Source organism: Vombatus ursinus, unplaced genomic scaffold (genome assembly GCF_900497805.2).
Source record: "Vombatus ursinus unplaced genomic scaffold, bare-nosed wombat genome assembly UNPS02010788.1, whole genome shotgun sequence".
Classification (NCBI taxonomy): domain Eukaryota; kingdom Metazoa; phylum Chordata; class Mammalia; order Diprotodontia; family Vombatidae; genus Vombatus; species Vombatus ursinus.
The window spans coordinates 5,097,345-5,112,629 of NW_020950566.1; the positions used below are offsets into that span (position 1 = coordinate 5,097,345).

General features: G+C 35.8%; 1 protein-coding gene across 6 annotated transcripts in view; it reads right to left on the reverse strand.

Annotated features, from left to right (window-relative positions):
- The window catches only part of CADPS2 (calcium dependent secretion activator 2), a 700,135-nt gene that overhangs the window by 54,453 nt on the left and 630,397 nt on the right, over window positions 1–15,285 (reverse strand). For all 6 annotated transcript variants that reach the window (XM_027855139.1, XM_027855140.1, XM_027855138.1 and 3 more), the window contains 2 exons: window positions 8,776–8,859; window positions 8,647–8,679 (listed from right to left, as the gene is read on the reverse strand). In XM_027855139.1, the coding sequence (XP_027710940.1) occupies window positions 8,647–8,679; window positions 8,776–8,859 (117 nt within the window). The remainder of the gene's footprint in view (window positions 1–8,646; window positions 8,680–8,775; window positions 8,860–15,285) is intronic.

Below are 15,285 nucleotides of genomic sequence, written 5' to 3' on the forward strand. Positions count from 1 at the left end.
AAGGAATAGTGATTTTAAAACCAACTTATGTGTCTTAATTATGTTTTTTTAATAAAAAAGATGACTTGCTTTATTTCTAAATTTCAAGATTAACAACAACAAAATCTCAGTCCCTTATTATATTAAACAAGTTATGGATTTATATATTTATCTAAGTTTTAGTGATGCTTAAAATTTAATTTAACTAAATACATATTTTTTCTCTTCTCAATAATACTTTAGATGGTATTTTATTTTTTCTAATTATATATAAAGGCAATTTTAAACATTTTAAAAAATTTTGAGTTCCAAATTTTTCCTTCCTTCCCTCCCTACCCCCTTCCTAAAACAGTAAGCAACTTGATACAGGTTATATATGTGAACACATATTTTCATATTTAGACCCAGAAAGGAAGACTAGGAAATAATTTATTAAAATTTTAAAATTTTCTTTTTGTGATTTCATTACTGTAGGTAACCCCTCGTGTGGAAACTTCTTCCATCGATACAACTTAGCTGTCTGGGGGACTGAGAGCACAGTTGTGATGGGCTCATTGTATCACACAGCCAGTATGTTTCAGAGGCAGAGCTTGAACTCAGGTCTTCCTGACTTCAAGGCTAGCTCCCCCCCCCTTTTTTTTACTATATCAAATACTTTTTGTCTAAACAAACAAATTCATTAAAATATTTTTTGACAGTAGACTTTTGAATAACTAACATGTGCCTATTGAGCCTGCCTGTTTCATTGCCATTTCTAGAGGGGAAATCTTATCTTACTCTGGAGCCTTGACTCTGGACTATGTCCATAGAAATACATGTTCTGTTATTCAGTGACTATAGTTATGTCCATTAACATTTATATAGCACTTTAAGCTTCACAAAGTGCTTATTTCCAATAGTTTTTCCAGTAAGTTAAAAACTTGTTTTCTGAGCATCTCTGACATATACTGTTGAATCATTTCCATTCCAGACCTTTTCACTCTTGTTTCATGAGACATATGGAACTTCTAAAAGTTACTTTTTCAAAACAATGACATGTAACATGTCATTGGAACTTCCTAGCTCCAAATGCAATGGTGTGACATGAGCTTTTGTGTGGTTAAACATATATGTTCACTGAGGGAAAAATTCTGCCGAAGAACGGTAGGAACCTATTTCAGTTTGACGACATGGACACTGGGGAAAAGTTTCCTATGGGGTACAAAACATTAAAGAAAGAGGGAAAGTTTGTCTATTGAGGTTCAAGAACTCAAGGTTCATCTCCTCTGCTATGAGACTGAGAATTTATTGACTTTCTGGATGTTGCAATTTTCTAATTTCTAAATATTATGGACATCTCACTTGGTTTCCCCATCTACAGATTCTCCACATCTCTAATCTATCCTCCACAAAGCTGCCAAATTAATATAACTAAAACACAGATCTAACTACGGTATTTCCAGGCTCCTGAAGCTTCAGAGGTTTACTACTGCCTCCAAAATAAGATACAAACTCCTATCTTTAGCACTTAAAGACCTTCTCAGTTGGGCTTTAACCAGTCTTTCTAAACTGAATGCAAATCACTTTCCATCACATACCACATTTTAGTCAATCTAGTCCACTTACAACTACCAAGAGATGACATTCTATCTCCTGCCTAGAATGCTTTCTTTTCTCACCTCCTCCTTGAGGGTGCTCTACTTTCCTTTTAAAGCATAGTTCAGGTGCTACCACTGATATGAGCATTTTAGTGATCCCTTCAGTTGACTGCTTGCCTATGGCATCAAAATTATTTTATATTTACTCCTTTTAAAATTTATTTACTCTTTATTATTATTTGCTATTGTTATCATCCAACAGTTCATTCATGGCTGACTCTGTGACCCACGGATAAAACCATTGGGTTTTCTTGGCAAAGATACTGCAGGGGTTTGCCATTTCCTTCTTATTATTTACTCCTCTTATTTACCTTTTGCATATGCTCTTGTATATTATTGTTGAAACATTTCCATTCCAGGCCTTTTCACTCTTGTTTCACTAGGAGTACAAAGCTTCTAAAAGTTACTTTTCCAAAACAATGACATGTTAAATGTCATTGAAACTTCCTAGCTCCAAAAGCAATGGTATGACACGAGCTTTTGTGTGGTTAAACATGCTTATATATCCACTAGGGGAACACACAATCTCCACTAGAATGAAAGCTCTTTGAAGCTGAAACAGCATTTGGCACAGAGTAAATGCTTAATTAATGATTACTGAATGTAATCAAATCAAATATCTGCTGCTATTGTAGCTGCTATGTGTACATGGATATGGCAGATACTCTTCTTTTTTACTGTTATTCCCATTTATCATAACAAAAATAATGGTAAAGATTTTTTTGTTGGGTTTCAAGAATCTCTCATTCTGCAACAATTTTTATCATCCTGCCTCCTTATTTACTTGCATGTCCTTTTAATGAAATGGATAGCCGGGAATGCTGAGCCAGAAGTATCATACAAATAAATAGGGGTAGGTTGGCTATACATATTTCATATTTTTGTTGAAATTTGGAATTACTTTTGGCATAATTCTATTTCAATCTAGATTAATTTCTTTTAGTCAATGTGAAGGATGAAAAAAAAATGAACTTCCATTTAAAAAAAAATGGTCCAATCTGTATCACAGAGAATTACAAGTAAAAGCACAGGGTGAAAATTAGCAATGTAAAACACTTGTTTATTTGTAAAAGTCTGTCTTAATAATCTCTTTCCACAATATTTAGAATCTTAAACTGGTTCCTGGCATGGATGTATGTGTCTCTCTCTTGCGTACATTAGTCGCATGGATCTCCAGGGAGAGGATTTCTGGTCCCCATGTTCTGTCTGGTTCTCTTTCTGACGTAAAGCATTGAGTATTCTGATGGCTTTATCTGAGTGATAAACAATACCAGTGGCAAATAAGCAGAGGTGGGTCACTTTCATAATTTAATCACTTGCATTGCTTTCTTACAGGCACTCTAGCCACACACAATGTTTGTGATTGTGGAAAATATCCAGAAATACAAAAGGCAAATGAATCAACAACAATCCCCACTAATCAGTTTTAGAAGGGAGACAGATAGTACTTTTAAAGTGATTCCATGCTATGCTGGAGGGGCCATAGAAGTTGTGGGTGGATGCATGAGAATAGAAGAGATCATTTTTGAGAGACAATATAGAATGAAGGGTAAGGAAGAATACTGGTTTGTTGAAGTACCCTGAATCATAAACGGGATTAATAAAATGACAGCAGGTTATTTAGAAGAGCAAAGCCAAACCAGTAAGTCTAGAGGAAAGAAAGAGATAGTTACTTTTTTTCTTCCTTTTATGCAGAATAACTCATTGACCATTAGCAAATAGGATTTTGGTGCATGCTACTGGTGATTCTTCATCTTATCTTTCTTATATTCATCTGTTTTTGAGTAAAAGCATCTCTTATTCTTATCATGCTCTCTAGTTCTCTTTTTAGTCTTATTCATTTAATGCCTAGCATATAGCATATGGACAGGTAGGTGGTGCTGTGGATAGAGCACTGGGCTTGAAATCAGGAGGACTCATCTTCATGAGTTCAAATATGGCCTCAGATGCTTACTAGCTGTGTGACTCTCAGTTCCTTATCTGCAAAATGGGATGGAGAAAGAAATGGCAAACCACTCTAGTATCCTTGCCAAAAAAAAAGCCCAAATAGGGTCACAAAGAGTCTGGTATGCCTGAAAAGACTCAACAAACAACAACTATAACTAGGTACTCTGTAAGAGTTTGATGATAATCACGAATGAATGAAAAAGCATTTATAAAGCACTTACTATTTACTAAAGCATTGTGCTAAGTGTTGGTGATAGAAATAGAATAATATAATGATGATAATGTAATGATGGCATTATTCTAGGAAAAAAAAAAACCATTTTCCCATCCATGAGGTTTGGGGCACAGGCACTTTTCAGGAGCAAAGGCCACGGAAACTAGGAGGGTTGCCCAAGTTCATTTCAATTAATTTGATTCGACTCATCAAATCTTTGTAAAGGGCCTACTCTATTCAGAGTACTGTGCTAGTAAACATTGGGAAAAGACAAAACTTAAATAAGACATAGTCCCTGCCCTCATTGATCACAGAGTAAGGGAACATGATACAAAGGTAGATAACTATAATATACATATAACATGATAAGTATAAATAGAGAACAAAGTGCTATGTGTGCTTCATTATCAATGAAGTCATTACCAATGGGGGATAATCAGAAAAAACTTTCTGGAGAAAGGAGCATTGGAATTGGCATTTAAAGAATGAGTAGGAATTTAGAAGGTGAAGAAAGGTAAGCTAGGGGAGGAAGGAATTGGAAAGAGGTAGGACTGGAAATGATATGGACAGGATTGATTGCGTGGGACATGCTGTAGGGTAAAGATGTTTTTGCAAATGACTGTGCTTCCTATTTTACTGAAAAGACTGAAGCCATCCTTGAGTTCTTTCATTACCCCTCCTCTATAACTAAAACTTTCTTTATGTTTTCAGAGAAGTAGCAAGCTATAAATGGAAAAGGTCCTGGATTTGAAGTCAAAAAGAGACATGAGTTCTAATGTTGCCCTTGATATTTACCAGCTATGTGACTTTGGACAAGTCACAGCCATTCTGAACCTCCACTTTCTTATTCAGAAAATGAGGATAATAACTTGTAGTAACTACATCACAGTATTGTTTCAAGAAACAAATAAAATGATGTCTATAAGGTCAAAGCATCATATAAACATTAGCCATTATTATTTAGCCATTCTCTTTTCTTGCCTCTAGTCTCAGAGGAGGAGATGGTAGCTCCTTCCATGCTTGCACTTAGGCCCTGGATTCCCTCCACTCCCAAATGCCTCCTCTGAGACCTTGCTCCATTCATCATCTCTATACTTTCATGTTTTAATTTTTTCTCCTTTATATTGGCTCTCCTTCTACCTGCAACATTTTAACATCACTCCTCTCCTAAAACAAACAAGCAAGCAAGCAAATTCATGGCCCTTCAATGCCTTAAGATTTCTCAGTCCTTATTTTACCTGGTACACTCTAAGGAAGAATAATCTTTTCTTTGTGCCAATTCTATTTAATTGCTGCTCACTAACTCTCAACATTCTGAGATTTGGCTTCCGTTCCCACCCCTCTAATGAAATTATTCTCTCCAAGTCCACCCTGATCCAATTACTAAATGTAAGGGCCTTTTCTCAGTCCACATCCTTGAAAGCACTTGGAACTATAAAATCTATAAGATTTCTTTTTCTTTTTCTTTTTTTTTTTTTTGGCTAGGCAATGGAGTTAAGTGACTTGCCCAGGGTTACGCAGCTAGTAAGTGTTATGTAAAGACCTTAAAGTGAACTTTAAGGCAATATATTCTAGCACAAATGCTAGCTATTATTATTTATTACTATTATAACTACCAATAATAAAAAAGTACTTTCCTCTCTTCAAGACCCAGCTCAGGAGCCCTCTTTTCCATGAAGCTTTCCCTGAAACTACCACTCTGAAGTGGATTTTTTCCCTGAATCTTTCATGCCTCTTCACTCGACCTTTGCTAATGCATTCAATAAAAATAGCTTGCATTTACAGTGTTTGCAAGGCTTACAAAGTGGTCCTCATGTTCTAAACTGCATTATCATTACTTGTACGTGCATTCTCTCCCTTCCTATCTTGTACGACTCCTTCAGGGTCTGGCCTCTGTGATTCACCATCTTTGTATCCCATCACCTGTCATAGCACAGTGCTTTGGATTCATTAGGAATCAATCAATATTTGTTGAATTGAATGGTCCTATAGTCCAAACTCATACCTAATGCAAGTGGTCTCTTCTGTAGCAGCCTGTTTTAGACTCTTCTTGAATACCTTCAATAAACAGAGAGCTCACCATCTCAGGCGGCAATATCTTCAACGGCTAGAAAACTAATTGTTAGAATGGTTTCTCTTATGAGAGATCAATGATTCTAGCTATTGAAACATTCTCTCTTACATGAACCAGAATATATCTCTTCATAATTCCCACTTTTTTCTCCTAGTTCTTTATTTTAGAGAAGTTAGTTCTCCTCCTTCTACATGTCAGCAATTTAAACATTTGAAGATGACTAGCATGTTTATCATAAATATTTTTAATACAATCTAATTTTAGTGCCTCTCTTAAAATGTGGTAGCCAGAATGAATTTCAGCACTCTAGATATGGTCTGACCAGCACATAGTACCATTGGACATTTGTAATTTGAACTAGTGACTTTTTAGCGTAGTCTAAGATTGTGTTAGCATTCCTAGAAGCCATATGATTTTACTGGCTCATGTGGAATTTGAGGTCAACCAAAATCTTGATTTCTTTTTTTACATAAAATCTTTACGTCTTTTTTTTCACATTAGTTTTCCCCAATCTTGACTCTGTGAAATCCTTATGCTGTTGCACTTAAGGCAGGATTTCACATGTATCCCTAATAAATATAATCTTCTTGGTTTAGTTAGTGTTCTTGTTTGAGATAAAGCTGAATTTTGATTTTACCGTCTGTCATACACAGGATCTCTTCTATATTTGTTATCATCTACAGATCTGATCAGCAGACCTACTATGTTTTCATCTAAGTCATTGAAAAAAATAACACCCTTGATTAGGACAAGACCACCCCGATAGATAATTGCGCTGCTCATTAATCAAAGCCTTTGAAGAAGGTGGTGTAACCAGCTGACACACCTGATAGTATTTTCATCTACCTTGTGTCTTTATCATCTTGTCCACGGGGCTATTAGAAGAGAATCTGTCAGGTTTGCCCAGGAATATCCTGCTATGACTTTGTCCTGTTAACTTCAGATTGTCAAAGGAAGTACGGTTAACTTTACACAAGTCAAATAGGTAATACAAGGATAGTTTGTCCATCAACACATACAGCAAATTATAAGCAAACAAATGCATTTGTGCTATGTTCTGCCATAATTAATTTATATGTCTTCAACTATGTTGCACCTATAAGGCATTTCTGAAAATTTTAAAGGTTTCCTGGAGCAATGGTCCCCATTTGTTTTTCCTCCCAAGAACAGTTTTGGATTTGAATAATTTTTACACTTTTGACTTTTTTGTTACTTTACAGTATCAGTATTTCTTTATCATTGTAATTTCTGAGTTGTTTTCTTTTTCTTTTTCTCTAACAAATAACTTCTGGGCCTTGTGCCTTTCACTAGAGAATTTCTCTTCCAGTCTCTTATCTCATCATCTTCCAAGCCCTAATCTCCACCCAAGTTGGTATTTTCATACCGAAAAGTTTATTACATAGGATATCCATACATGTATCTATCTATCCATCCACTCTTACTTATCTATCAAGTACTTTACTGAGCCTCTGCCATGTGGAAGTCATGTTCATAAAACTTCTGAAGGGGAAATACAAAGAATAATAATCACCTTCATTTATATAGGGTTGTAGTTACAAAATGCTTTCATTTATTCAACAGGCATTTATTAAGCACCTGATACCTTCATTAAGCACCAAATACACCCTGTATTCGAGACTGTGTCCTGAAGACACACACACAACTCCCTAGCCACAAGGAGCCTACATTCCATTGTTGGGAAACAACCTGAACACAGATAAGTAAGTATAAATATATGCAAAATGATCTCTTGGTGGTGTTGACAGGGAAGGGGAATCAGAACAGGACTTGTATTAGGTGACACTTGACTTGAAACTTTCAGTAAGGTAGGGATTCTACAAGGTGGGTTTGAGCAGGGAGTTCATTTCAAGCACAGCGGAATAATATATGCAAAGACATGGAGTTAGGAGATGGAATGTCTTGGATATGGAAGAGTAAGCAAGACAATCTGGCTAGGATACAGAGTATGTGATATGGAATAATATGGAATTATCCTGGAAAGGAAGGCTGGAGTGTGACAGTGAAGGGCTTTATTTGCCCAATGAAGAATTCCCATTTTACCTTACTGATGAGAGGGAAATACTCTGGTGCTTCTTGAACAGTGAAATGACATATCCAAACCTTTTCACTTTGGGGATACCAATATTTGCTTTGACATACATAATCTCCTTTGAGCTTCACAATGACACTGTAAGGCAAGCTACATGAGTAGTCTTTCCATTCACAAGTTCAGGGAGGTTTCCTGATTTATCCAAGGTCACACAGGTAGTAAGAGTTGAAGCAGACTCAAATCCATATCTTTTGGATTCTAAATTCAATGTTTTCTAGTAAAGCATACAAGACACTTAGTTTTTTTCTTTTCTTTTTGGTCCATACCTATGATTTAATAGTTTTGGAAACCCCTCATGAGGAAACTCCCTCTTCCTATGCAGATCTGCAAATGCTTTGCAGCTAGTCATCTCAGACATTTTTTTTTTTTTTTGGTACTGAAAGGTTAAGTGGCTTGCCATCAATCAATCAACATTTATTAAACACTTACTATGTGCCAGGTACTATATTAAGACATGGGAATACAAAGAGAGGCAAAAGACAGTCCTTGCCCTCAAGGAGCTTCCAGTTGAACGGAGGAGACAACATAGAACCCACTCTATTTTCAAGATTTAAAAGTCTACGAAATTGAAATAGGTATCCTTGATCTAACCCTACAGAGCCTTCTATAAAAGCAAAATCACAATAAAAAGGAATTATCTAGAGTTCAAAAAAAAGTTAAATGAAAGGAAAGGAGTACTACTCACTGGAACATCAACATATTTTGCAGCTGCTTTCACCTTGTATAAGAAAGAAACAGACAATTAATTTAAAAATTAGGGATAACAAATAATAGGATCATTAAAATGCTGAAGTGAATTTATCCAAATACTTACAGTGAATGACAGAATGGATGAGAAGAAAGTGCCTTCATCATACCTTGACAGCTTAGACAGCACTCCTTCCAACACTGAAACAAACTGCAGAACAACACAGAACATTTAATATTTGGGATAACTTTATCAACACAAGCAAACACAATGGGGCAACCAATTATTGGGTCCAGCACAAAAAAACAACATATTTCTCCTATTTTATGTGGAACCTAAGTTGTATAGAACATAAACATATTCTCTGCCTACTTCTGACCAACTCCTGGTACTAGCCTGCTGCCAAAGAAGCTAAGCTGGTCACTAAGCTGAATTATTGCTACATTTAATAATTTTCTCAACTTAATGTTTAAATGTTTATGATGATTGTTTTCTTTACAGTTGATATTAAATGAGGAAAATCTGTTCCTCTACATTTATAAATAATTAGCAATATTTTTAACCCTGGAACTTAATGCTAGTTATTACTTGAATAGGATATTTAAAACCACTAACAAAGAGCTTGAATTTTATATGCATATCTTCCAAATAAAGTTCAATCTTCAACGTACATAAAAAGAAAATCTGGGAAATGAAGTATTGGGATAATACTTCTTTGTTATTTTCCCATTTCCCAAAAAGCCCTACAAGCATACCAAGGGAGAAAGGAAGAAAAGATAATAACAGAAGAGCAGTTTAAAATTCTGTGCTGTGACATGAATATCTCCTACTAGGCACCTGTTATTTACAAAGTACTATCTCAAGTACCATCGTGGCCTAGAAGAGACACAGAAAACATGGTCCCTATCTTGAATAAGCTTCTAGGCCATTTGGGGGAGATGCAATGGACACAAACTAAGTTACCTTAAGCATAATTACAATGCAACTTCTCAAAATGCCCAAAGTTAGACAGTTCAGGTGAAAATGGGCAAATGCTTTGGAGAGGCAGAATCAAGTAGTGGAGGTAAATGGAATTCATTGGACAAATCCCATTAAGAAACATACAGTTTGTATGATACAACAAAGAATAGCACATACTTCCAAAGGAGAAATAATGACAAAGTTTTCCAAGACTGAAAGGGTATATCAACAAAGGTTAATTTTTGTTCTTGTCAACAGTGTTCTCTAAAAAAGTGTTAGTAATTCTAGGGACGTAACTTACTAGTCTCTGGTGACCATAGAATCACTGTGAGTGCTTAGAAGATCAGCTTGCCTATACAGTTGATCAATTACTACAAAATAGTTTATGCAAGGTAAAAAGAAATACTTCCCTACAGAACTCTTCTGCCTCACACTATTTGTGACATGATGTAAGAACATAGAAACAAAAAAAAATTGTAAATTACTATCTCAATTTTTTTAAAGATTAAAATAAACATGTCTTAAGGGACATGGATATAAAAAAAAGACAAAATCATAAACTACTTATAATTTAAAGCCAAATTAGTAGTTTCTTCCTGCCCAATAGGATTATCACTAATCAAGGAAAGCTAACCTCACTTGATGTGGTTTTTACCAACCCAGAAGGCCAATACCCCTGGGCTATGTCAGACCAGGGAAAGGGAATTCCAAACTTAATGGCTCTCTGTGGAAAATGCCTTGTCTCTTGTAACTCAAATCTTAAGAGCAAGCATGTTTTGGGTGATCTCATTTGTCATGTGGAGAGAGGCAATCTCTAAGGTAACAAGAACCTGAACTGTATAAAGCTATGACATAGTCACATTTTCACAAGAGCCTGCCATTGAGAATTGTATATATATACAGATGTAGGAACAAATACCATGTACTCTGAGTGATTTGAAGAGCAAAATCAGTGATCCCAAAGTGTGATCAAGTGTCTTCTGAAAACTCAAATGAGTTAAGTCCTAAGTCAGGGGAACCACAGGAGTAGTCAGATACCCTGAAGGGAGCACAGTGGTGATGGGAAAGAAAGCTTTGGTTCAAATGATACAATGACTTGATTGTAGTGGAGAGGGGAAGAGAAATAGATAGATTTTAGGCACCGGTTTTTCTGCTTTGACAATATATCATTTACCCTCTGAGTAGTAAAACAATATATAGAGTTCTCTCTGAAAGCAGCTGTTTCACACAGCCAACTTGAACAGCTAGAATCATGTCACAACATTCTTTACTTCCTAAGACCAATTTTAAGCGTCTCCTTGTAGTCTTTCCTACTCTTAATGGTCCCTAGAGTGGGCCAGGATCCAGCAGGGACACTTACTGCTTACATGGCAGTGAACAGCTCCTATACCTCTGGGACCCTGCCAGCCTTACCAGAATGTTCATAAATGAATGCTTTTCTGAGTTAGGCACTTCTTAAATCACCCGTGGAAGGAAGAGTTAATTTTATAACTAATCTTCATTACATCTGGATTCTACAGTATTAAGCTTTTCTCAAAAACACTATGTAACAGCACAAAACAGTGAAGTCCCAAAGAAAATCAGTTGAATGCAGGCCATAGTTACTGTGTCTTTAACTGCTTCCTGTGAACTTTCTCCACACAGCTCAGGGAATAGATAAGTACTTCTGGGTTTGCCTTGTGCTTTCTGCTCTCTTGAGAATGTCAGGTTGAAATGAAACACTGCAATCTCTTTGTTTCACTGGTCTTTATTGTTGATGCGATTTAATGGGTTTGTTTGAACACTGGTTTAGCAGTTAAAGTCTTTGTATGTAATTACCTCCTTGTACTTCTCCTATGTGAACTCTCAAGGCAACAGTGGAAGAAAGTAGTCTGGGATGACTGACAAAAATCAAATGTAAGCTTTGTCACAAGGCATATTCAGTTGAAATCATCATTGAATTAAAACAGTCACATAAGTTTCACTTTTCCTCAACTGATAAAGGCAATGGCAAAAGTAAAAATTCTGAGATAAAGTAGTGGGTTACTCTCCTAGAATCTTGTGGGTACAAAACATAACATTTGGTATGTTGGTTGTGATATTTCATTAAGTAAATATAAGCATATTTGCAGAATTTACATCACGAAGTATGTAATTCCTCAGAGGATACATTCATCACTAAAAAGGGCTGGTCATAAGAGATGCTTCACAGCTTGAGATGAAAAATTAAGATTTAAAAAAAAATAACTGAAAAATTGATATAAAAAAGCAACTGAGATTTTGGAGCCTTTTATATGTTTTTTAAGATGATTCAGACGAACTATTTGTTCTACCCCCTCCCCTCCCTCCCTCTCTCCCTCTCTCTGATTCTCTCTTTCAGATTCTCCCTTCTCTTTCTTCTCTCTCTGTCTCTGCCTCCACTTCTTCCTCCCTTCCTCCCTCTCTTTCACAGACACACAAACTATTACCATTCCCAAACACAGTATTAGCTATGTGTCATGCTACCAAGACCTGGAAGATATATTTACACACACATGTATCTTCTATATATCAAAATATAATTCATATGGATGCGTATACATACATATATATATATATATATATATGTATATATCTTCTGTGTGTGTGTGTGTACCCCTCTTATGGACTAGTATCTAAATGGTAATAATATGCTCTATATGGTGCATTTTACTTATCTCATATTTCCCCCTCATTTTCCAAATATCTCTTTTTCTTCAAATACTTTCTCAAAATGGACCCTCTAAAATCCTTCTAACGCTGATAGTTCTCCATCAGTAAGAAGGCAATTGCCTTACAGTAATGCAACTGGACATGTAATAACCCTTTATTATTTTTGTTGCCAGGTACATTTTCCCTGGGCAAATTCTTTTGCTATCAATATGCTCTTTATAGTCTGCCTGTTGTTTTGCTATTTTAATCGGTGATACTTGTAAGGGAAATGAGTGTTTATTTTTATATCTGAATACTAGAATGGCAGGGCTAGAAGAGACTTGGAAGATTTAATTATAGCATCAGAGCATTTGACTTCAGTGGAAAGAAATCGGAAACTAAGTGGGTATCAATTCAGGACGAGCTCTAGATAAAAGAACTCACTAGTTGAAGTTTGTCTTTGGCATCCCTTCCCTGATCACTCTTTTGCCTTGACTTTTTGGGTGTCATCTCCCAGTTTGAGGCACTACCCATTGCCTTCAAGCTCTCTTCTGATTGCCCAGGGCTCACTCATTTTTCTGCTTCTTTAGTCACACAGTTTATTTATCTGGTGTCTCATTTCCTCTCTGCTAATGGAGCTTTATGTGATGCTCCTTTTAGGTATATGATTGCATCTTAACAAAGGACTTTCTGGAAACAATGACACAAAACAAAGGAGATGATTGCAATGGTAAAAATTTCAAGGACTGTACTACCCCTACCTACTTCATCTACATATAAGGTCAGCCCCATGTCCATCTTATTTTTAACAAAATTTTGGAAAAATCATTTTAGCTTCCTGCCAGATAAACCCTTTGACTTTATGAACTGTCTTACTATGAGAAGTTCTTTTATTATATGCTATCTAAATTTTTCTTACAATACTTGAGGACTCAGGAAATTTAATATCATTATTATTATCTTATTTATTTTATGTATATTCTGTTCCTTTAACATGCTGATGGATCTATGATTTCATTGCTGGGTACTCATTCTGATGGTGTAGAACATGATAACTCAATCATTTCTTTTCACCCATATTGTCCCATAAATCCTCCCCAGGGTATTTACTTGACTTTTTGAGGATCTTTCTTTCGTGAGTCAATATATAACGGCAATCATTGTGGTACGGGAGCTGCCCATAAATTATCTTCTGTTCTTGGTACATGGCTAGCTCACTTCTTCTGGCTATGTATCTCCTTGTGGAAATTCTTTATGTTATTTCTGGTGGGCAATTCTATCGAGGTAATATGTGATGGCCTATTCATAGACATCATGGATCCTTCTATTGATCTTTGAATAAGCTAGATATTTACTTCTTTGGAGACTGGAGTGTTCTGCGATCCACAGCTATATAACATTAACAGAAGAATGATGGTGTTAAAAAATATGGGAGTTTATTTCAAGAGAACATTGGGGTCAATAAAAGCATTGTACAATTTCCCAAATGCAATCCAGTCAATATCTTCTAATGCTATCCCTTTCTCCCTTTCCTTCAGCATGCCATTTTGTCAATTTTCTCCTACATCTTGGCCATTATAGTAATACATATTGCTCAAATAGGCCATGTATCACTAAAAGAAGTGAAAATCTAAGGAGGACACCTCCAAGGTTGATTATGGGAAAAATCATGAAAAGAGGCCTGGTGGGCACAGCCACTCTTCCTCCTCTATTCCAACTTGTAAAAGAGAAGAGAAGAAAGATGGGTTTCTGGGGCCATTTCACAAGAGATTTGGTGAACTGTTTTAGGTATATCATAGAAAAGAGTAACTCCTAGGTTATTTGAAACTTTTTCCCAATGGGATTCAGAATTCATCCTTTTAATAATCTCTTCACTATTTTTTTAATCCTGCAATGGAATACCATTGTGCTATAATGAGAAAATAGATGTCTTCACAAGACAAAGAGAGGTGCAAAATGAAGTGAGCAGAACCAAAACAACTTATGCTATTATAGCAATGTTATAAAAATGAACAATTTTTGAGATTTTATAAACCAATGAAAAATGAGATTAGCAGAATCAGAAGAATTCATAAAACAATACTGTAAAGACAAACAACTTCTAGAACTATAAGAACTCTATCAATGTAAACATTATCCATAATTTCAGAGGATTTATGATGAAGTATACTATCTACCTCTTGACAGAGAAGTAATGGATTCATGTATACTTTCTTTGAACATGACCAATGAAGGAATTTATTTTGCTTGATTATATATATTTATGACAAGGAATTCGTTTCTCTTTTTTTCCCCCAATGGATGAAAAGAAAAAAAATAGATTTCTGTTAGCTAATTTTTAAAAAATCCTGCAGTTCAGTTAGATTAATGTATCTATCTGAAGAGATGACTATAACCTTAATTTTGATGAAAGGAAATAAAAGCTAAACAATTCCTCTAACAATCTGAATACAAAAATGAATTTCACTCTCAAAATATTTTTTAAAAATTTCTTTTTACCTATCTGTGGCAGGCGAGGGAATGTCCTGGACTCTGGACACCACCACTACCACCACAACAAGTGTTTGACGTCAGGTTATAACACAGAATGGAGGGTCACTATTTCAAAGGCACCAATGGGACAACAGGCAGGGCTAGACTGAAGAACAGGGAGTAGTGTGGTTTGGCTGCAGCACTTGGTCAGTGAAAGATAGCAACATAAAATAAGTCCAAAAAAACATTTTCAGGGCATATTGTGGGGTGCCTTAAATACTTAATGCAACGTCAAGGGGTTGGCATTTTATTCAGGAGTGAATAAAGAGCCATTGAAGGTTTTTGATCAGAGGATTAACTTGATAAGATCTGTTTATAGTAGGCAAAGGGGATAGTCGTTCTTCCCACAGAAAGGAGTTGGGGCCAATTCTCTCTTCTTGTCCTACCAGAAGAGGTGCTGACTTCACACTGAAAGGAGCGAAGTCCTCTATGAAAGGAGCCTTATTCTTTACAAAATATCTGGGTAGTCCTAGAAAGGTATAGCAAACACATGTT